The sequence below is a fragment of the Aquarana catesbeiana genome, linkage group LG07, assembly GCF_042186555.1.
Source record: "Aquarana catesbeiana isolate 2022-GZ linkage group LG07, ASM4218655v1, whole genome shotgun sequence".
Taxonomy (NCBI): Eukaryota; Metazoa; Chordata; class Amphibia; order Anura; family Ranidae; genus Aquarana; species Aquarana catesbeiana.
This window is the reverse complement of record NC_133330.1, coordinates 88,410,668-88,432,811: the sequence shown is the minus strand read 5'-3', so window position 1 is coordinate 88,432,811 and position 22,144 is coordinate 88,410,668. Positions and strand designations below refer to the sequence as shown.

The following is a 22,144-nucleotide window of genomic DNA, read 5'->3' as shown; positions in this document are numbered from 1 at the left end:
CCCCTTCGCTCTACTGTCTACTCAGTTCTTCTGCAGGGCTGAACCCGCTCTGCAAGTGTAGTATCTGGTGGCAGGCTCAATGGGCGTAGAAGTGGCTGTTTATATCTGCTAGGTGGGGGGCATGCAGAGGAAGGGGGCGTGATTTGCATATGAATCACAGTGGGTTGTTGACCTAATTTACGTATAAACGTCCATGTGAATTACATATAAATAGCAGGCGATTTACATGAATGCCGACCCTGGGGGTTAATTGCAGAACAATGCCCTGTGTTTCTCTCCCTCTAGTAGCTGAAAGCTGGTGGGAGGGGGATAAACAGGCATTCAGCTGCTGCAGAGAGCTGCACAGGGCATGGTTCTGCCGCCACACCAATCCCCCTTCCTGTCCGGGCCCCCATGTGTGCTGGGCCCCCTATGGGAGAACTGGTGGTCCCCCCTATCAGTGTCCCTGTCTGCACCAATTTGTACACACAGCAAAAAGCAGCTCCGCACAGAGGAGGGGTAAGCCCATCACTTTCCACGGCCACAGCCGTTTTCTGCCAAATATTTTAAAGTACCCCTAAATGTGCTGTCAAATGCTTCTGGGGGAACTAGTATCCCAGGTTGGGAACCACTGTTCTTTCCAAAACAATATAAATGTTTTTGCTCCAGTTGGTCTTTAATACATGCTGAATACAGCCCAAATATCAAATAGCTTTGACCAATCTAGTAGTCATTGCAAACAAGTATAACATTTCTTCCTTGTTTTGGGTACAGAAATCAGGTCTTGTTCAGGAAATTGAAGCATCACTGCACTATACGATTTTTGTCCCTGATAATTCTGCTATAAAGAGGTTTTACAATCAATCTGGATCTGGCAACTTGGTAACTATATATCAATATTAAATTTAAATTTAAATTATGAAAGCATTTAAACTATATTATTTATTGTGGCTTGTTAGTATTTTGTTTATTTTTTTTTATTTTGTATATGAAAGTAGAAAGCTTGGCCCTTTCCTAGGTCATACTACTGCAAACTTCTCATAGCCTGTAGCCAGAAATCATAGTGTTACTGCACATGTGTGTAGCACTAACTCTCGGTGGAGCTGCTGGTTTAAGCGGGTCTGTTACCTTCACTTTGCTTCCCTCTGTTTCACCGGCACCGGGTCTAGGGTTCCGTTGAGTTTATTTCTGGACGACACACGCACCAACACTGGAGTACGTTTTCAATGCTTTATTAAACAGACGAACTTTAGGAAGTAGCAGGAAAGAGGCGGAAAAGGAAACTTTCAGGAGAAACCAGTGGCAACAGCGACACCCACCGGTCAGCACGGAAACACACACAACATCAGCCAAGCTGGAACAGAGGCAAACTTTTACCTTCCTAACGCCCAAATTACTAAATTTACTTAACATGCGGTAGATTGTAAATCTACCAGCGCTACATACTCCCCCCACTACAAGAGACGTTGTCCCCAACGTCTGTCCAAACACAGTAACAGTAACTCTCAAGCCTGAGAGTAAGCATTTGAGTTTCTTATAACTTTAGATAGGCAAAGAGAGAGAAAGGACAGTTTAAACACATTATGAGACTTATATCTTACAAAACAATATGTTCACAGCCGCAAACAAAACCACAATAAAATTGTACACAACCTCACTAACTATCTAGCTGAAAAGCCTCCCAGCTATGCATATGATCCGATGATCCCTGAAAAGGAAACATAGTTAAGCACACATATATACATATCCTATACAACAGTAGGAGCAAAGCCTAATTAAAAATGAAACTCTCTTCCCACAATCTATACTACAAAAACTTTAGGATTCCATCGCTGCATAAGAACTCTCTTTTTTTTTTATAAAAGAAATCCGGCTAGCAAAAGAAGTCCTTGGATTTAAACAATGAACAGGGTCTGTAGATCTTGACCACGCAGATCTCTTTACCCTGACACTATCTATCTAAGTAACTTTAAAGTGGTAGTGTCCATAATTACCAGTAAAACCGAGGATCTGATAAAGTCACGGATTTTCCTTCTTTATCCACAGTGGTAATAAAATATACAGCATCGTCCTTTCCCGGTCTGCAGATTACCACCTTATCGTCATAGATGTGCCGACCATAGTTCCAATGTACGAAGCATCCATTGAAGCTCTTGCGACATAGTTTCAAATAAGTCATCATCCCCGGAAAGATCTGACATGGGTTCTACTTCCGAATCTCTCAATTCTTCCACTGGCAAATATTTATTTACAGTCCCCAACAGTGGCTTACCTGTCCCAGGCGTAGACTTTGGTAGCTCCGGCTCAGGTAACCTCTGGGGTAGGCCTCGACCACGGCCGCAGGAAGCCTTCACATAGCCCACCTTCTTTTGAGTAGGCACCATAGAAGTAGATGTAGTGGACTCAGGAATCAAAGCAATGTCTCCTGATGAGACAGCATCTTTCCGAAACATTGTCGGTAGCAACAGGCAAAGTGGCGGCCCGTCGCTCTCTCTCTGTAGCGGTAACAGCTTCCACTGTGGCGATACCTGTCACCCAATCCATCCGATAGGCACGGGGAGGCATGGTAGGTGGCTCCACCATAAACAAGTATTCTCCACACTGTGGACATCGGCCGAATGGACGAAGATGTACGGCCAATCCTCCACACCAATGACAGGTCATGCCCAGTCCCTCAACATCTCCCGAGGTATACAGGACACAGGACAAACTTCCCCTGCAGCTTCATTCAAACTCCAGTATCCTTGAGCAGAGTTCCAGATTGCACAGTATTCATCATGGTGCTTGCAGGGAACACTCTGGGTCCCACAACCGATTGCAACGCCGGAAAAGACATAGCCACACTCTGATCTTTTCAGCACGATCACGACGCTTCTCTCTTCCTCTGGCGCCAAGCACGCTACATGCGTCCCACGCGGTAGCAAGTAGGGTAACTCCTCCCATTTGTTCTTCCAGTCACGTAGCTCCTGGGCCTTTTCTGGCGCCCAGCGTCTACGCAATCAGAAGCAAAGTCCTTCAGTTTAACCTTTCCTCTTCCTGAAAAAATATTTTTCTCAAAGTCCAGCTCTCTCTGTAAACTCCCGGTAGAACACTCCACTGGGTTGCAATAATTGACGGTCAACAAATCCCGGACGACGCCCCAACATGAAGCACTAACTCTCGGTGGAGCTGCTGATTTAAGTGGGTCTGTTACCTTCACTTTGCTTCCCTCTGTTTCACCGGCACCGGCTCTAGGGTTCTGTTGAGTTTACTTCTGGACGACACATGCACCAACACTGGAGTACATTTTCAATGCTTTATTAAACAGACAAACTTTAGGAAGTAGCAGGAAAGAGGCGGAAAAGGAAACTTTCAGGAGAAACTCAAGTGTTTTCTTGTAGAATCTTAGTGACCAATGTCCTGGTAGAATTCAGATAATTATGTGGGATGCGCTCCCCTTGTGGGACACACTCCTTGCTCGTCTGGATAGGCCTATCTCACCGGTCCAGCAGCCAGTACGCAGCACGAATTAAAAGTCTCTGCCACAGACTTGTTTGGGGGGTAAATCCGTACGATCCTCTGCCACAGGATGTATCAGATTTCTCTGTAGTGAAAGTCAGTCACAGTGCCTGAACCTTTAAGCCGAACCGGCAACACTATGCTGTATAGTTACTTCTTTTGGATACGTCCTCCAGCCGAGTCACCAGGCCCCTCTATAGACCAGCACGCTGCGTGATCTCTCCAAAACGGGTCCTCCCCTGGGATCTCCTCGGCTGTCCAGCTTCGTCACACAGGACCAACAGCTCAGGACCATTCCTCGGCCACGGTGGTAGGCCCCAGACAAGCCTCTGGACCCACCCCTGCGCCGCTGTATCGTGGGCCTCCCGATCGGAGGACCAGGAGGTAGCTCCTTAACGCATACCTGTCGGCCAGGAGGGCCAGTAGGTGGCTGTAAAACTAACCCTAGAACATGGCGTCTGTCCCATAAATACCCTCTTCCCAGAATGCAACTCGGAGGACCACCTCCACCGAGCTTGTCTCCGAGACAGAGGAGCATCCATACACTTCGACACGTTGCCTTTCCAACACTGACCAGTGGCAACAGCGACACCCACCGGTCAGCACGGAAACACACACAACGTCAGCCGAGCTGGAACAGAGGCAAACTTTTACCTTCCTAACGCCCAAATTATTAAATTTACCTAACATGCGGTAGATTGTAAATCTACCAGCGCTACATGTGTGAGCCCTGATGGCTACCTATCTCCCTTCTGGTTAAATCACCTTAACTATACAAGTGTCTGTAATAGCCCATAGCAAAAAATCATATTCCCATCTGCAATAAAATAAATATCTAAAGGTTTCCCATATACAATTATCAAGTTTATACTTTAACTGATTTTTATATCTTTTTTAAAATGATGTATACAGTCAATGTTTTACAAATGGGAATTCCAGAGAACTATGAGGTATATTCATAAAATGGTAAATGTGACATTCACTAAATATTCACTGAAAGTCTATCTTCCCTGTGAACTGAATATTTGGTGATCAAAATCACTGCTTTAATAAAAATGTATCATATAATGCAGGATGCACCTAGCATGCAGGCATCGCATTATGAGTTCTATAACGAAAGAGAGCACAGCATAGGTTGTTTTTTCTTTTAGACATCCTATCTTTGATTCAAGATTCTGATGGAGCTGGCTAAAGGGAGGGGCAGTGAGGGTTGGAAAAGTCACTGCTCTGACTCATTCACTGAGAATTTCAGCTTGACCTACTGAGCTCTGTACACAACAGGCTTTTTACAATAGGAGATAAGGAAATGCTGCAAAACACATGAAAAGTAGCCTAAAGCTTCACCTGATGGCTTTTTTTGCATATATTTTTGTCATGGGAGATGGGGATTTAGTTACAGGAAAAACATTATTGAGCACTACAGAAAGCATGTTTATCCATTCAAATGACACTTCAGATGCACTTAATATTTTAAATGCCTCTTTATACCTGCATGATTGATAAGAAGACTGTGATCTAATTCAAATGCTGAATCCAACTTTGTATTTTAGGATAACAGCACAATACAATATCACATCATTCTGGGTGAGAAGCTGTTCCCTACAGACTTACTGAATGGGATGCATAGATCCAGCATGCTGGGATTATCTTACTGGCTGATGTTTTTCAAAAGGTACAACCAGGTACAGTATAATAGTCTACAAAAGCCAAAAATATAATGTTGTTATATACATTAGACAAAGTTTATGTATAGCCAGAACTTCTCTTGTTAGTTTTGGATAGAGGCGACAAGTGTTTATTTTTTGCTGCCTGTGCCCATCCCTTCACTTTCTGTTCTGTAGAGGCAACAGGAAGTAAGAAGAAATCTCTTTAGGGTGGGGGGAAATGAATGTGAATGTGTAAAGTAGTGACAACTCTCAGACAGTTGTCACTACATTACACATTCACTGATGGGTATTGCTTGGTATGGGGATTATTTATGACAGAAGTGTGAATGCTTGAGACATTCGCACAGCAATTTTTAATAACTAGACCCCCAAGCATCCCCAATAAAAGATTTCCCCTCAGTTTTTGTTCTGGTGACAACTCAGAATTTTGGAGTTCCTATCATGCTATTTTGCTGACACTGGGGCCACAAACAGCAATGAAAACTTGTCATGGCTTTTTAACTTTAAGGCAAGCCATAGATTATGAAGTAAAAAGGGTTGAGGAAAAGAAAATCGCTCCATTCCTCCTTTAACAGTCAGTGTTGATGGGGGAATCCATCCTGCTGTGCTATTGTATTCTGACGGGAGTGATCGCACAAAAGAACCGACAGGCTTGTTATACTGAAGTTGATTGATAGATCGATAATAATCAAATTTTGATCTGTCTATGGCCTGCCTCACTATAAAAAAAAAAAAAGCTTTGACTATGCAAGCACTTTATGCGAATTGACAGTGACAAATGTGATAAACAAAGAAAATTTGCCCCATAAGACATAAAACTTTTCTCAAACCTGACTTTTTCTAGTTGAGTTTGCTGCTATCTTGTTGGATAGATATAAACAATATACATGTTCTTTTTTTTTTTTTACACAGACATTTGTTCATGATGTTCCATTGGATGGTAGCTTTTATGAAACAAATAATGGAATGCTTATGGGAATATCTGAAGTTTTAAAAGCCTTGAAAAACCGCTGTGATGTTTCTGAAAAAATAGTAAAAAAGGTAAACTAGGCCTATTCTTAGCTGGATCTTTATCAGAAATCACCCATTTCTCTTTAACGCATCAAAGATCTTCAACCTGTTGTTAATTTGTACGCTCCATTTCAATATAAAAGTTTAAAAGTTGTCAGTAGGTGACCTGACGTGTGAAAATGGAACATTAGGATTGTGATACAGTAGATACATTGCTTTGTTCTGGGGACAGAACAAAACAATAAATAAATCAATAAATGAGGCATTCTTGGTAAAAAAAAATGTCTTAAAAGTCTTAAGCTGGGTACACGCTAGAAGTTTTTTTTTTCTGTTCAACCCAAGTGAAGTTAGTGTAGCGATCTCACCCGCTGTACTATTGTATTCTGAGAGGGAGGCTGCCCCCCGGCCAGAACACACTGATCAGCGCTCGCAGCCATTGGCTGCCAGCACTGATTGGATGCTGGTCTTCCAGCATGCCCGTTCCAACAGAAGCCTGTTGTGAGACTGGCTTTCATAGAACAGACAGCTGTACACACAGGCAGAAAGTTGTCTGGTTCCTGCCAAACCAACCGATTTTCAGACCATGTGTACAAGGCTTAATCCACCTTCTTTCCTTAAAATACCCGTTAACTGCCCAAATATCTACTTATTTAGGTTGCCTTTGTCCTAATGTTTCCAAAAACTAGCTCAATACCTGCCAAGTTCTCTAACTATTTTCCCAAGGATTGAACAAATTCCAACCAAGTTAGTTTGCTTTTGTTCTGATTTTCCTATAATATGTCAAGTATCAGCCAAGTTAGGTTGCTTTAGGCTAGGGTTGTACCGATACTAAGCATTTGCAAGAGTATTGGTACTCGTGCAAATGCGCCGATACTGGAAACCGATACCTTTAGGTTCAGTTCTCTCATCTGTCAGTGGGATTCCCCCGCTGACAGCTGAAATGTATACAAAAGAATTATCGGTTGTTAAGGGGCTGCCCCGTCATTAACAACTGATGACATTTCAGCTGTCTCCCTCCTGCTCTTCTTCCTCTGCTTTCTATTGGCTGTAATTGTTTTTACCCCTCCCCTCACCACTCCTTGTAAACGTTCCCTGCCCACCCTCTGTATATATACCTCCCCCATCTATATACCGTCACCTCTGTATATATACCTCCCCCATCTCTATACTAGGGGTGCACCGAATGGAAATTTTGGTGCCAAAACCGAAAATGCATCTCTTGTATCATGTCCTCAGTCTCTAACCATCTCTTGTATCATGTCCTCAGTCTCTAACCATCTCTTGTATCATGTCTGTAATCTCTTACTTAAACACACTGCTAATAGTATTAGCAAAATTTCCATTCGGTGCACCTCCAGCAGACATGATACAGGAGATGGTCAGAAACTGCAGACATAATACAAGAGATCAATGCAGCCTCACCAGTGTCCATCAAATGCAGCCTCACCAGTGCCTATCAGATGCAGCCTACCAGTCAGATGCAGCCTTGCCAGTGCCTGTCAGGTGCAGCCTACCTGTGCCAGTCAGATGCAGCCTACCTGTGCCAGTTAGATGCAGCCTACCTGTGCCAGTCAGATGCAGCCTTGCCAGTGCCTGTCAGATGCAGCCTACCTGTGCCTGTCAGATGCAGCCTACCTGTGCCATTCAGATGCAGCCTACCTGTGCCAGTCATATGCAGCCTACCTGTGCCAGTTAGATGCATCCTACCAGTCAGATGCAGCCTTGCCAGTGCCTGTTAGATGCAGCCTACCTGTGCCTGTCAGATGCAGCCTGCCTGTGCCTGACAGATGTAGCCTGCCTGTCAGATGCAGCCTGTCTGTGCCAGTCAGATGCAGCCTACCTGTGCCAGTTAGACGCAGCCTACCAGTCAGATGCAGCCTACCTGTGCCTGTCAGATGCAGCCTGCCTACCTGTGCCTGTCAGATGTAGCCTGCCTACCTGTGCCTGTCAGATGCAGCCTACCTGTGCCTGTCAGATGCAGCTTGCTTGTGCCAGTCAGATGCAGCCTACCTGTGCCTGTCAGATGCAGCCTGCCTACCTGTGCCTGTCAGATGTAGCCTGCCTACCTGTGCCAGTCACATGCAGCCTACCTGTGCATGTCAGATGCAGCCTGCCTGTGCATGTCAGATGCAGCCTCCCAGTGCCTGTTAGATGCAGCCTGCCTGTGCCGGGATCATAGCGGCAATCTCAGTGTGTCACGGAGCTGGATTTGAATTTCCCAGCCACAGTAACAATGTCCCACCTCCTGTGATCACGTCACGCTGATTCAATGCAGTAGTGAGAAAAAGTCCTGGACAGCCGCACTCAAAATAATGTTTAACCTTTATTGAATGATGATCATAAAAGATACAAGCCACAGCAGAAAAATGCAGGATACTGACGCGTTTCACACTGTAGTCAGTGCTTAATCACACTGATTTAATGTCCCGCCATTAGATTAGTGTGCCGTCTATCACAGAAGCCGGACATCTTTACTGCTGTCGCCCGGACAATTCAGCTATGTGACACACAGAGATCGCCGCTCTGCGTGAGGAGGAGGAGGACTGGGGTGTGCCAGGATGACACCCCCGCAATGGGCGGCACCCGTGGTGGACCCCGTCCCCTTTTCGGCGCTCCATTATCTGCATTTTTTTTCTTTCGGCCCATGCAGAAAACACAGTTTTCAGACGAAATTTCGGTGTACCACTACTATATACCATCACTTCTGTATATATACCTCCCCATCTATATACCATCACCTCTGTATATAGTGGCTAGTGAAGCAAGAAATCAAACTGATCTGTGTGTGATCGGCTGCATTGGAGGCCAGAGGAGATATTTGGGGTCTAATAGACCCCAGATCTTTCCATAAAGAGGGTTTGTCATGGCCCATGCTATTACAAGGGATGTTGTTCATCCCTTGTAACCGCAATAACATTGATCAAAAAAAAAGTTAAAGGTACAGTGTTAAAAAAAAATTGTAAAATAGGTATCGGTAATTGGTATCCCAGAGTACTGGAGGAAAAGTATCGGTACAGACCGATACCTCCACTTTGTTACCCAGTGATGACAGGTACACATTAGGAAGAGTGTTTTTTACATTAACACTGCAAAGGGTTATGTGTACAACATATCTCCTCATCTGTTAATGGTATTAATACTTTTCTTAGCAATATAAGGACTTCTAAAAGCGTTTTTTTCCAACATACAGTTCTCTAAACCCAATCATTTTATTCTACAGACAAAATGCGGTGCCTGTGTCAGACGCATTCAATGTCCAGAGGGATCAGATCTTGAGGTGAGTGTGCAATTTATTGTCTAAACTATCCCCCTGTAAACATTAAACATAAAGTAAAATTCCAGTACAGTATAAATAAGCAGCACATTACACTGATCAGCCATGACATTATGATCCCTGACAGGTAAAGTGACCAACATTGATTATCTTGTTACAATGGCATCTGAAAGTGGGTGGAATATATATAAGGCATCAAGTGAACAGGTTGTTTCTGAAGCCGATGTGTTGAAAGCAGAAAATTTGGCACGTTTAACAACTCTAATGCCCTGTACACACGATCGGACATTGATCGGACATTCTGACAACAAAATCCATCTGATTTTCCGACGGATTGTGGGCCAAACTTGTCTTGCATACACACGGTCGCACAAAGTTGTCGGAAAATCTGATCGTTCTAAACGTGTGACGTAAAACACGTACGTCGGGACTATAAACGGGGCAGTAGCCAATAGCTTTTGTCTCTTAATTTATTCTGAGCATGCGTGGCACTTTGTGCGTCGGATTTGTGTACACACGGTCGGAATTTAAACGATTGGATTTTGTTGTCGGAAAATTTTATATCCTGCTCTCAAACTTTGTGTGTCGGAAATTCCGAAGGAAAAAGTCCGATGGAGCCCACACACGATTGAAATTTCTGACAACACGATCCGATCGCACTTTTTTCATCAGAAAATCCGACCGTGTGTACAGGGCATAACAAGGGCCAAATTGTAATGGCTAGATGACTGGGTCAGAGCAACTCCAGTCTGCACTGGTCAGGACCTACCAAAAAGTGGTCCAAGAAAGCAAAACTGGTAATAGGGTCATGGGCAGCCAAAGCTTATTGATGCACATGGAGAGCAAAGGCTGTGTAGTTTAAGTCACTAGAAGAGCCACTGTAGCTCAAATTGCTGAAATAGTTAATGCTGGTTCCGATAGAAAGGTGTCAGAATACACAGTGCATCGCAGTTTGCTGCATATGGGACTGTGTAGCCACAGACTGGTCAGGGTGCTGACCGGTGTCCACAGCCAAGAGCACCTACAATGGGCATGTGAGAATCAGAACTAGACCACAGAGCAATATAAGAAGGTGGCCTGGTCTGATGAATTTAAGAATGCTTTGAGGAACACAACGAGTTTAAGGTGTTGGCTTGGACCCCACATTGTCCAGATTTCAATCCAATTTAGCATCTGGGAATGTGCTGGAAAAACAAGTCATCTGTTCCACGGAGGTCTCACCTCGCAATTTAGAGGATCTGCTACTGAAGGTTAGGTGCCAGATACCACATCATACCTTCAGTGGTCTAGTGGACTCCATGTCTTCACAGGCAGTGATGGGCCAGACACCCCCCTGGTTTAGGTCACACTAGAACTCCCGAACAGAGAAAAAGTTTGGTCCCAAGCCGCAAACGCTATTAAAGCCTATAGGACCCGAAAATGAAAAATCAAAAGTCCCCATTTTGAAGGCTTATATGCAAGTTATTGGCCATAAAAAGGGTATGGGGGCCTGGGTATTTAATTTTGGTGTTGGGTCCCCCTGAAAATCCATTCCTGACCCAAAGGGCCTTGTATGCATGGGGGGGGGGGGGCGCGTTTTTTTCTTCTTTTTTTTCTTTTATTTCCTTTTTCGAGTTCCCGGCAATGGCTTGCTGCCGGGAAAATCAATTTAAATTTTTTTTTTTCTTTACATATGTCAGTTTTGCTGCAGCATGTTGTTTACACTGTACAGATGTGCCACTTTACAGGCAGGCAGACTAAGGGGAGCCCCCAGGCACTATATTTAAAGGAATTTTTCATTTATGTTGTTTCACTTTAAGCATCATTAAAATCACTGCTTCTTTTTAAAATAAATATTTTTTAACATTTTTTTTGCATTGATACTAAAAAAGTTGGGTGTTTAGCGAACACCCAAACGGTCGATGTTCAGGCCGAGCCGAAACAATCACCCATCCCTATCCACTGTTATGGTGGGTGGTCATATTATGGCTGATCAATGTATGATGTGTCATGTTTTGTCTTAGGACTCACACTTACTTGACATTTTTAATTCTGCCCCTAGGGGCATCTGGTGGGGTTTTTTTTTTTTTTTTTGTGTCTTTAAGCGCCCCTGCATGTTAGCCTATGTGTCCATGCACACATAGGCATTTATAGGATTTTAGAGGAAGGGGTGTTTAGAGGAAAGTAAGAAGAAATCCCTCCAAAGTGAGGGAAACCCTAGTTGTCATCATGACCACCAGAACTAGTATCCCCATTGGAAGATATCCGCTGTTATAATGTTTTGGTGAGAGGCCAAGGTTTTGGAATTGTCTTCCACTTTCACTCTTAGTAATGGTAAACAGGACAAATAGAGAGGGTGAACCTCACTAACGGGGAGCAATCAGACACAGACAGCAATTACATCCTGGCAAGTGTTCTAATCTTTCTCCACCCTATCTAAAATTAGACATGTAGAATTTCTGGAAATTTTGAAGCCATAAGAAAAAAGTGGTTTTTTTTTCCCTGTTGTTTTTTTTTTTTTCTGGAAAAAATTAACATTTTCGGAAAAATAGAAAAACAAATCAGTGTAGAGTAGTTTTACAAATTATAAAGTAATTTCCCCTGCAATACCCCCAGTGGCAGAAATGCATATTTCGCGTGTTTGAGAATTGCATTGAGAAGTACAGTGTTTCTTGAATTGTATTCCAGGATTTGCTTGTCTTCAGTTGAGAAAACTTTCAATAATTTACATAAAGTCTCAAAAATCTTTCATTAGGGTCTTCATGTTATATCGTTTAATTACCATGTCATATCTAAAACTAAAAAAAGTTTTGCCTTTAGTTATACTTTAAAGGGGTTGTAAATTACCCCAATGGTTTTTCAACTTGATGCATTCTATGCATTAAGGTGAAAAACCCCTTGTACTGCAGCAACCCCCCAGAGCCCCCCTTTACTTACATGAACCCGATCGTTCCAGCGTTCCAGCCGCTGGCTTGGGTTCTCATTGGAAAGATTGCAGCAGGAGCACTGTCATTCAAATCCAGTGACGCGGAAGCCGGGGGGCGGGGCTGAGTCCTGCTGTCTGTGTCAATGGATGCAGTAGCAGGACTCAGGAGCGCACCCGCACGAGTGCCCCTTGCTTTTACGTTGGGGCACTCAAGAAGAGGAGGAGCCAGGAGCGCCACTGAAGGACCCCAGAAGAGGAGGATCGGGGCCACTCTGTGAAAAACCCTTGCACAGAGGAGGTAAGAATAACATGTTTGTTTTTTTTTTTTGTTTTTTTTTTAAAGTGGGGTTCCACCCAAAAAAAAAAAAAACATGAAAAATCCTAAAAAACAAAACAAAAAAACATTTGGATATTTTTTTTTTTAACTTACCTCTAAATGCCTGTTGCTAGGGGGTTCCTCGTAGTCTGCCCCTTCCAGTGCCTGGGCTGGTGACATCACTTCCCCCTCGGCACAGGAAGGGCTCCGCTCTGCTCCCTCCCTCCTGTCAATCATCTGGGACCCATTACAGGTCCCAGGTGACTGAGCGGCCAATCACGGCGCGCGGCGCCACTCGCGCATGCGCAGTGGGTGCCAGGCTGTGAAGCCACAGCCCGGCGCCCACAGTTGCAATGCTGGTGCCGCTGAATGGAGGGGGAGACGAGCGGGGCTTCGATCCCCCGCATCGCTGGACCCTGGGACAGGTAAGTGTCCAATTAAAAGTCAGCAGCTGCAGTATTTGTAGCTGCTGACTTTTAATTTTTTTTTTTTTGACTGGACCTCGGGTGGAACTCCTCTTTAACTAACCTTTAGTATCCCTTTAATGGCAGATGCGGTGACAGGGATCCAAGCTTGTCTGCAGAAAGAGATATTTGTGATAAAGTAACATAAAAAAATCCATTGCACATGTAATTAGTGAGTATATATTTTCCACACAGGAACCTCTGGGCTCAGGAGTATGTGTCTACAAAAGGAGGAACAGAGCGGTGGTTGGCTGCAGATTTAATTGCACCTTCACAAACGTTGTAAGTACATTGTTTTCAGTTTGAGAACGAAATATAAAAATGTATATTCAGCAAAATGCTTTGATTATCATGGTTGACTATTAAGCAACTTAATTAGATGGTTTGTCATATCTGCAACAACCTAGATAGTGATGACACTTGCCCACCCCTTCCTATCTACTTCACAATCCAATTGGCTAGTGAAGTGGCCCATCATAGTTGACGTGTTTGAACGTGTTTGAACTGAAGAAGGTTATGTAGAGTGCTTCAGATATGTGCATGTACCTTTTAGGTGCTTGCCCTTTGTATCTGTGGCAGTTTTCCTCTCCTTTCTTCTCTCTGTCTAAGTTATCAATATATATAACATGATAGGCACCTGATATGGCTAGATCTTATGTATGTGGACACTATACAACTCTGCGAGCTAACCACCTGAACACCTGTCCCATTTGCTATTGTTACACCTGGTAGTAAATTTTGCTGGTTTCTTTCTGCTCCTAAACCACTCCCCTCTCCTTTTGGAAAAAAACAAATGGATCGTCTGTGATGGTACACATGCAGAAGACACTCTGCAACATTGCTGCAGTGAGATTATTTCCCTCTAATGCCAGCTAAGACTGTGCCATCACATCCTGCCAGCAGGGTGATTACCACCAGAGAGCAAAGCATACAGGGAATTGTAGTCCCAGGGCTCAAGTTTCTCATTCTAGTTGAAATGTTGGGAACTACAACTACCAGCCAGCTGGCAGAGAAGAACAGACTTCTGGGAGAGCTGACAAAAAGGCTGTGCTAGGCCTGGATCACTCTCTTGGGACGCTGGCCTGGATCTGCAAGCAGGGGCTCTTTGTTGGAGAGTGCTGAGGCTGAGTTGCAGCCTGCACAAGAGGAGTCACCACACGTACATCTTTGGAGCAGCTGTGGACAGCACTGCATTACTGTCCAGCGGCAGCCTGGAGGCCGGTCCTGCTCCATCTGAATCACAGAGTAGCTGATCTGGGTAGGCCGCGGTGGAGGTCGGACGCCACCCTTGAGCCAGGAACCAGAGGGAGAGCCTGTAAAGTCACTTTCATCACCAAATAGGTGAAAACCTTGTGAGCTGCTAAAATTAATAAATGCAATGAAAACTAAATAATAAACTAAAGTAACATAAATAAAATAGACAGCTGCCAGCACTCCCTACACTTCCCTAAATGTGACAATACAAAATTACAAATATGCGACGCTAAGACCAAACAGTGAATAAATAGATGAAATAACTATAAAAAATATAAAATTACACAAATCTACTAAAAAATATTAAATAAATGAATAATAAATATATCCTGTGAAACAAATCCAAAAACTGTGCAAATAACATTCAATTATTTATAATGTCCAAAATAAAGTGCAAGTGCTCTGTGTACTGCACAATATCCCTAAAATATATGTTGAATCAGAATCTTTGACAGTCCATCATAAAGACACACAATCCTAGTGTACCCCTCCACCAGATGTACCCTATCCTTAAGGGCTTTGTATAAAAGCCTGTAGTAAATGTTAAGGGCTTAAAAGATCCTCCTGTGATTCCTCCTTCCTGTGGTAACTATTTGGTTCAAAATGCGAATTAAGAACAATTCCTTCCTCCTGGTTACCAGCAACCTCCTCTCATATATGTCACATGTAGAAACAACAGAGGTTTGCAATAGTGTGATATCATTTTTAAAAAGATTTATTACAACTTAAACCCCACAAGAATTACACTCACATTTCATGATAAAAAAACACATCTTAGTATACTCATGTGTGATGGGGTGATAGTGTCACTTGAAACCGGATCTGCAGCCCGGTAAGCGTCGTTCACCCCATCCTAAGCCTGTGCTCGGGAGCACTTCCTGATTCCTTTCACGTCAGTCGATCAAGCTCCTCCTACCGGTTTCGTCACTCTCGTGACTTCCTCTAGTGGAATCCCAGAGGAAGTCACGAGATAGTGACGATATGTCTTTATGATGGACTGTCAAAGATTCTGATTCAACATATATATTAAGGATATTGTGCAGCACACTGAGCACTTGCATTTTATTTTGAACATTATAAATAATTGAGTGTTATTTGCACGGTTTTTGGATTTGTTTCACAGGATATATTTATTATTCATTTATTTAATATTTTAGTAGATTTGTGTAATTTATATTTTTTATATTTCTTTCATCTATTTATTCACTGTTTGGTCTTAGCGCCGCACATTTGTTATGTAACTTTCATCACCACCAGCTTCATTTGTTGCGGTATTTGGTGAGTGGTCATCTGCCCATCCATTCATATAGACACTGTATACAGACACCATTGTCTCCATCCACTTGCTATTGCCTAAAGGGCTAAAGCATAAGGCCATCCATTCACATAGACACTGTATACAGACACCACTGTCTTCATTCACCTCGCTGTTACATGTAGTTCCACAAGATACAAAACCCTTTAAACCAGCAGTCACTGCAATCTCATTTGTATCTTGCCAACACAGGAAGATTCTGTTTCTTTGATTATTACAGCCAAGTCAGTCAAGTTGCTTTGCTCTGCTATTCAGGAATTCTTCGCATACAATTTTCAAAAAGGCTAGCTGAAGACCAAAGAATTGCATCTTTGAAATACAGGACTACCTTAAAACCTGCCTACCCATTACAGGGATTGCCTTTATTGTGCTCAGAGCTTGAATTTGCCTAGAACTCTCTGAAAAGAGACGGTTACATTTCCTTAGCTGTTGTTGAATGTTTGACATTGCATTTATTATTTGCACCTGTGTGTTGAGGAACAGAAGGGAGCAGCCTGACATAGCTGAAAGCCATTACTCTGCCCTTCTGCTGCCTGTTCACATGGGCCGTGTATATGCATATGTGTATATAAGAACTGTTTATGTTCCTCTCCACTGGAAGAGTCCACGGATTCCTACCTTAAAAGAATGGTTACAGAAGGTGGAGGATATCAGAGAGGCGGAGGAATGGGTGGCGAGGTGCAAGGATAGGAGTGAGCGCTTTGATAGTATCTGGGCCCAGTGGCGGAGATTCACCATTGACACTAATCCTGTGTCCTCTAGCCTGGAGGTCGCGCTGTTGGAGTTAGGGGAGCCCTCCTTGAAGCTAAGGAGGCCTGTGTGTGGTGACGTGCGTACCTGAATGGCATGTCTCACTGCCCTATTGGTTGCACAGGGTGTAAACTTTTTCTTTCCTTATGCATGGTTCACAAGGTCTATAGTAGAAGGCTCATATGAGACGCTATGCGTCTTTAGTGATTAAAGGCAAGTTTTGTATCTCCCTTATTGAATGTTACAAAGTCGTTACCTGTGCAGACTTATTGGATAGGGGCTCCGCCTGGCGACACAGGCACCTTTCGAATGCATTGGCCCAAAGGGATGCCCGTGGGGCGCCTCCCTCTTGGTGGAGGTTAGTTGGAGGCCTGTGGCCCCCCTCCCAAGGGACCCGCCCAGTGGGCATCTCGGGGCCTTAAAGCAGGGACGAGACCCCCCCTCCAGTGCCAGAATGGAGGGCTAAAAAGATGGGTCCGGCCAAGAAGCTGCCACGGCAGGACCCCCTCTAGGATTCATTATGACTGTTTCACAGTGCAATACAGTTTGGAGATGATTTAATCCCTCATCCCCTTCCCCCTCCTTCCCTTACCCCTCCATTTTATAATTTGTTCTGTGATTGGTTCGATAATTTGTTTTTGTCTAAAACGTCTAGGTCTGCACTGTAAGAATTGCACTGTATTGTGGTAAGAATGACCATAGACTATATGTTTGTATGTTCTTTTTAATATATAAAATAAAATAAAGATTATATAAAAAAAAAAAAAAAAGAACTGTTTATGTTCAGATATTCGTTATATTTGATCATTTGATATTCTTCCACGGTGGTTTCCAATTTACTATTGGTGATATTTAACTTGTAATATTATTCTAAAGTGTAAGTTTGTTGTTCACCTTTAAGTGCCTTTATCATATCAGTAAACATACTTTATGATCTACGACAGTTTGTGTTCTTTCTACTGCTGTGTTTTACCCTAATACTGTATATTAGGTGTGCCAGAGGGATTGGGACTGTTCTTGGAGTTGAGGCAGAGTACGAAGCCAAATATACTTAAGCGGCTCCTACGGGGTGTAGCGCTACACGTGTATTTATTCATTTTACTTGTTTGGATAACACCACCATATCCTATAGAGCGTTATAAGGAACACTTGACCAATCGGTCTCTTCCCCCAAATGAGCCTGCAGTCTAATGTGACTATCTCTGTCACTTCTACACATGCACACTATTCAACCAGTTAGACCAGTGCCAGTTAGCCCGTTAGTATGTGGCTTGTAGAAGAAAACTGAAACAGATAGGAGAATCACTTGAAGCACAAGCAGAATTGACAGCACTGGAGCACATGCAGATAATGTGCTCAGTGACATGCATGATTTTATGTGACAATGATCTTCGTGGATTCTGAAGGATACATGGTTTTATATGTCTATGGATCCTCTTTGTGTAATCTACCCTTCCTATATTACTGTATGTAACGCAAGTAAAAATAGATGCAAACAGTTGAAAAGGTTAACTGCGTGTAACTTATTTATTGTTTGAGTTGAGTAACTCCACTTTTGTTGAGAAAAAAAGATTTCCATCTGCGTGATCAATGTACATTGCAGGGATTTTAACAAACTTTGTTGCAAATTCCTAGCTTTTGTTATTCTGAAGGAATAGCGGTTTGCTTGTCTGTGTCCATGTGTTGAGTGAACCTGTATGGGAGTGGTTTTATAATCATCTGCTGCACCTGCAGGGCTATAATGAGGAAACTTGCAGGGTCTGCAACCTTTTTTAGATGTGATTTCCCATTGCGAGTATCACACCGAAAATGATATTTTTGTTGAAGGGGAAGCTCAAAATATGACTTGTATCTTAGTGCAGACTTCTTGGAAAATCAGTAAGCCAATCACACAATCAGGAAAAGACATTTCTGGGTGTGTTCTGTACACCATCTGTGTACAGAACGCCTTCAGGTAGCCATATTGCATTGCATGTTACAGAAAATTACAGAGCTGCAGATTGAAAAGAAAAGGTAATTTTTAATAACATTCAATTACATTATGACTTGTGTCACAATTGTATACGCTATATTATTATTTTTTTATTTGTTAATTTGTTTTCCCACGAAAGTAGAGTTACCCTTTAAGGAAATACTGCAAATATCTATGGTTTCACATGATTATTCTAACCATTATGTAGCCAAATGATGATGTAACATATCAAAAAATACTGCGCTAACGATCTAAGTGAGAATAATAAACGCGAAATAGTATAATTATTCTATAATATAATATTCTATTATTATCCTCTAAGGCCTCACCCTGGGACAACAGGAACACTGTCACTGGCCACTGGCAGTGACAATCTGCGTCTGATAACAGGTGACGTAGCAAGTGACAAGCCCCATCTGAAGGCAGGTGACGGTGGCAAGTGACACACTCAGGGCTCCCACTGATTCTGCATTATGCTGAGATCGGTGAAGGGGATTCTGTGGGACGTGATGTTATCTAGTGCCTGCCTGTGAGATCCCGGGCTGGGGTTTCAGCCGTCTGCTTAGTGTGGTCCCCCGTAATAAGGGACCAACTACATCTGGTAAGCGGCAGCATTTATTTTCTCTGAAGGTGGAGGCTTCAACTTTTCACATCATTCATTTCAACAGAGGAATTTTTCACCTGTCACTTGGGAAGAAAACCTTATTCAATATATTGTTTTTACATGGACTTTTTTGGACTTTAGCTGTTCAACTTACTTTATTTATTGTTTATTAACAATTAATTTGCTCACATGTTGAAGGTATTGGTTTATTTAATAATACTTTGACATCATTCATGTTAGATTCATGTGTGGTGTTCAAATTCATATCACATCTATTAGCGCAACTTTTTTTCTTTTTATTGATGATGTAACATACCCACTAGAGAGTCTTCATCGGTTGGGATAAACAAAAATCTGAACACTTTGCTGGTATTTAGATTGTTGTCCTGAAGTACTGGACGGGATGATGCTGAAAGTGTGTACATTGCAATTTGTGTGTTATGCCTAGTGCACATGATCAGAAAATTGGACGAAAAATACAGATTTTGGAGCGATCCTACAATAATCTGATCATTAGTACACAACTTTCAAGAGCTGATCACGACAGTTCATGCAAAATTATCCAAAGGGACAAACACAAAAAAAATTATTGTACAATAACACAGATCATATGATTTTTTTTTTTAAATAAGTACAGTATTCGTCCGAAAAAAATCAGAAACAAAAGAAAACATTACAATACAACCCATTTTATCACCGAAGTTGTATTCTGTCATACGAGAATTTTTTAACTTTTGTAACCTCTTCCTTTTCGATATAAGACTAGCATGCAAAAAAATAAAAAGAAACGATGATCATTCATCTGACATTTTCATCATGTGTAATGCACTTTACTTTAACAATGCGGTTTTGACAGAGGATGACTACTGCTTATTCATTGTATCGATCAAATACTTGAATTGCCCTGGTTTGTGTCACTATTATTATAACAGATGACAGTTTTTAGAGAGCAAGCAAGGAAAAGGTGTCTTCGGTATCTGGTTGGATGAAAACATTACTAACCACTGCTTCAGGCTGGGTTCACACTGCAGTGCGAAGCGGCTCACAGCAGGGGTCCGGTGCGTCACTGTTCACCATTTCAGGTTCGATTTCGGTCTGAATTTTTGGCTGAATTCGGACCTGAAACAGACCAGAAGACGCACAGGGCTTCTGTGCAATTCACTTCGTAGCCGTCCTGGAGCTGCGTGAACCGGCTCCATAGAGAGCCGGTCACAATCTCCTGACATGCGAATTGGATGCGGAAACCCGTGTCCAATTCGCAATATAGTGTGAACCCAGCCTCAGACAATTGGGCACCAGTAAACTACCAACTTTCCCCCCGACCCTCAGACTGATGATCACTGTAACATCAGTGCTAGCTTTTGCCAAACCACTGATTTAAGAGAATCGGGACTACAATGAGCTTCTAAGAACTTCTCAGCCTCAGAGGTTTGTTAAATGACTTACAATAATCTTCATTGTATTTTACTATCTCAGCATAAGATAGGCAGATGCCAGATGTCCAAAATACAAATAATAGGAAATTGTGGATACAAACATTTTTTTATATACTTTGCATTTTTTTCCAGACTCCACAGTGCTGTACGGGATATTATGGACATCAGTGTCTCTTGTGTCCAGGAGGTCTAAACAATTCCTGCTCCAATAATGGAAGGTGCCAGGATATGATTACAGGCAGTGGAGAATGTATCTGTAAAGAAGGGTTTCATGGAACTGCATGTGAAACCTGTGAAGCTGGAAGATATGGGGCTGACTGCAGATCAGGTGATGCTAACTATATTCATACTGTCAGTAAAACCTTATATTTGACAGATTTTATTTTTATTTGTAGATCATTAGGCCTCATTCATACAAGTTTACTATAGCGTACACCAATCTGAGGGCCACGTTTGCCCACATGGGGATGCACTGGTGTTCCGAGCAGCCCTGTGCATCAAGTCACTTCATGTCAGATGGGATGCAGTGGCTGTACGCACATTCACTTCTCCCAATTTGACAGCCGTCTGGGTGCGTGTCCCAATTATCATTAATAGGACTGTCTATTAATAGAACACCTGTGCATCCCCATGTGGGACAAAACAGCCCTCGCATTGGTGTATGCTTAAGTAGGCCTGTGTGAATTAGGCCTTAACCAGTTGACCTCTGGAAGATTTACCCCTTCATTTTCATCATTTATACTTTATTTATAACAGACTGTAAATGCGTTCGTGGAAAATGTAATGATGGACTCCATGGGGATGGATCGTGCCAGTGTGATAAAGGCTGGACTGGTTCCATCTGTGGCATAGGTACCTACTCTACTCATATATGTGTGCAATGTGGCTTATTGTTAAATAATCAAGTAATACTATGCACTGCGGGATGAATACACTGATCATAGTCTTTTGTCATAGAAAGTTCACACACTAAAAGTACTGCTCTTCAAGCAGTTCTAAATTCTACTATATAACCCATTTATAGCTAAAATCATAATGCCGAAGATGTATGCAACTTCCAGGTTTCAAAAGCATCTATAACTTAAAACAAAAAGCATTTAAAGAGCTACAACTGATCAAAGGTGTGTGTGTGTAGCTTTAGATAGATATACTGTTCATACTGTATATTGTATATGGACTGTATGAAGATCTCAAATATGTTTGCATAATATTTACAAGAATATACAAACTGCATTACACTATCAAACCCAATTATGCCTTTTCTTATCTCCAAACTAAACTAGCTAACAACATTTATCATATTTAGGCCTAAGGTACATTCCATGATCACTAGACAAAGGTCAGTACATTTAATGTCAGAATGACTTTCACACACAGGAAATATCCAAATGCTGTGACCTCGCTGAAAAAAAATCTCCTAATTAAATATACATACACATCTACATATACATCCTAATTTACCCTTTATACAGTAGCTGTGAGTAACCTCCATATGCACAGTTGTTCACTAGAAGGTCTAGTGAAGTGTGTTTTTCGATTTCCATTCTGTAGTATTATGTTTCCCCCAAATGCAGACATTCTTTTTTACCGCTGTCCAGTTGTACTCATCCTTTTTTGGCAATTTTACAGCAGACAAGGGAGCACATCAAATACAAGAAACCAAAAAAAGTGTTTCTTTTAAAGGTGCATAACATTTTTA

General features: G+C 42.4%; 1 protein-coding gene across 2 annotated transcripts in view; it reads left to right on the top strand.

The window, feature by feature from the left end:
* STAB1 (stabilin 1) overlaps positions 1-22,144 on the top strand; it is a 508,133-nt gene that overhangs the window by 243,668 nt on the left and 242,321 nt on the right. For both annotated transcript variants that reach the window (XM_073592448.1, XM_073592449.1), the window contains 7 exons: positions 754-861; positions 5,028-5,159; positions 6,057-6,185; positions 9,376-9,432; positions 13,310-13,396; positions 20,578-20,773; positions 21,202-21,297. In XM_073592448.1, the coding sequence (XP_073448549.1) occupies positions 754-861; positions 5,028-5,159; positions 6,057-6,185; positions 9,376-9,432; positions 13,310-13,396; positions 20,578-20,773; positions 21,202-21,297 (805 nt within the window). The remainder of the gene's footprint in view (positions 1-753; positions 862-5,027; positions 5,160-6,056; positions 6,186-9,375; positions 9,433-13,309; positions 13,397-20,577; positions 20,774-21,201; positions 21,298-22,144) is intronic.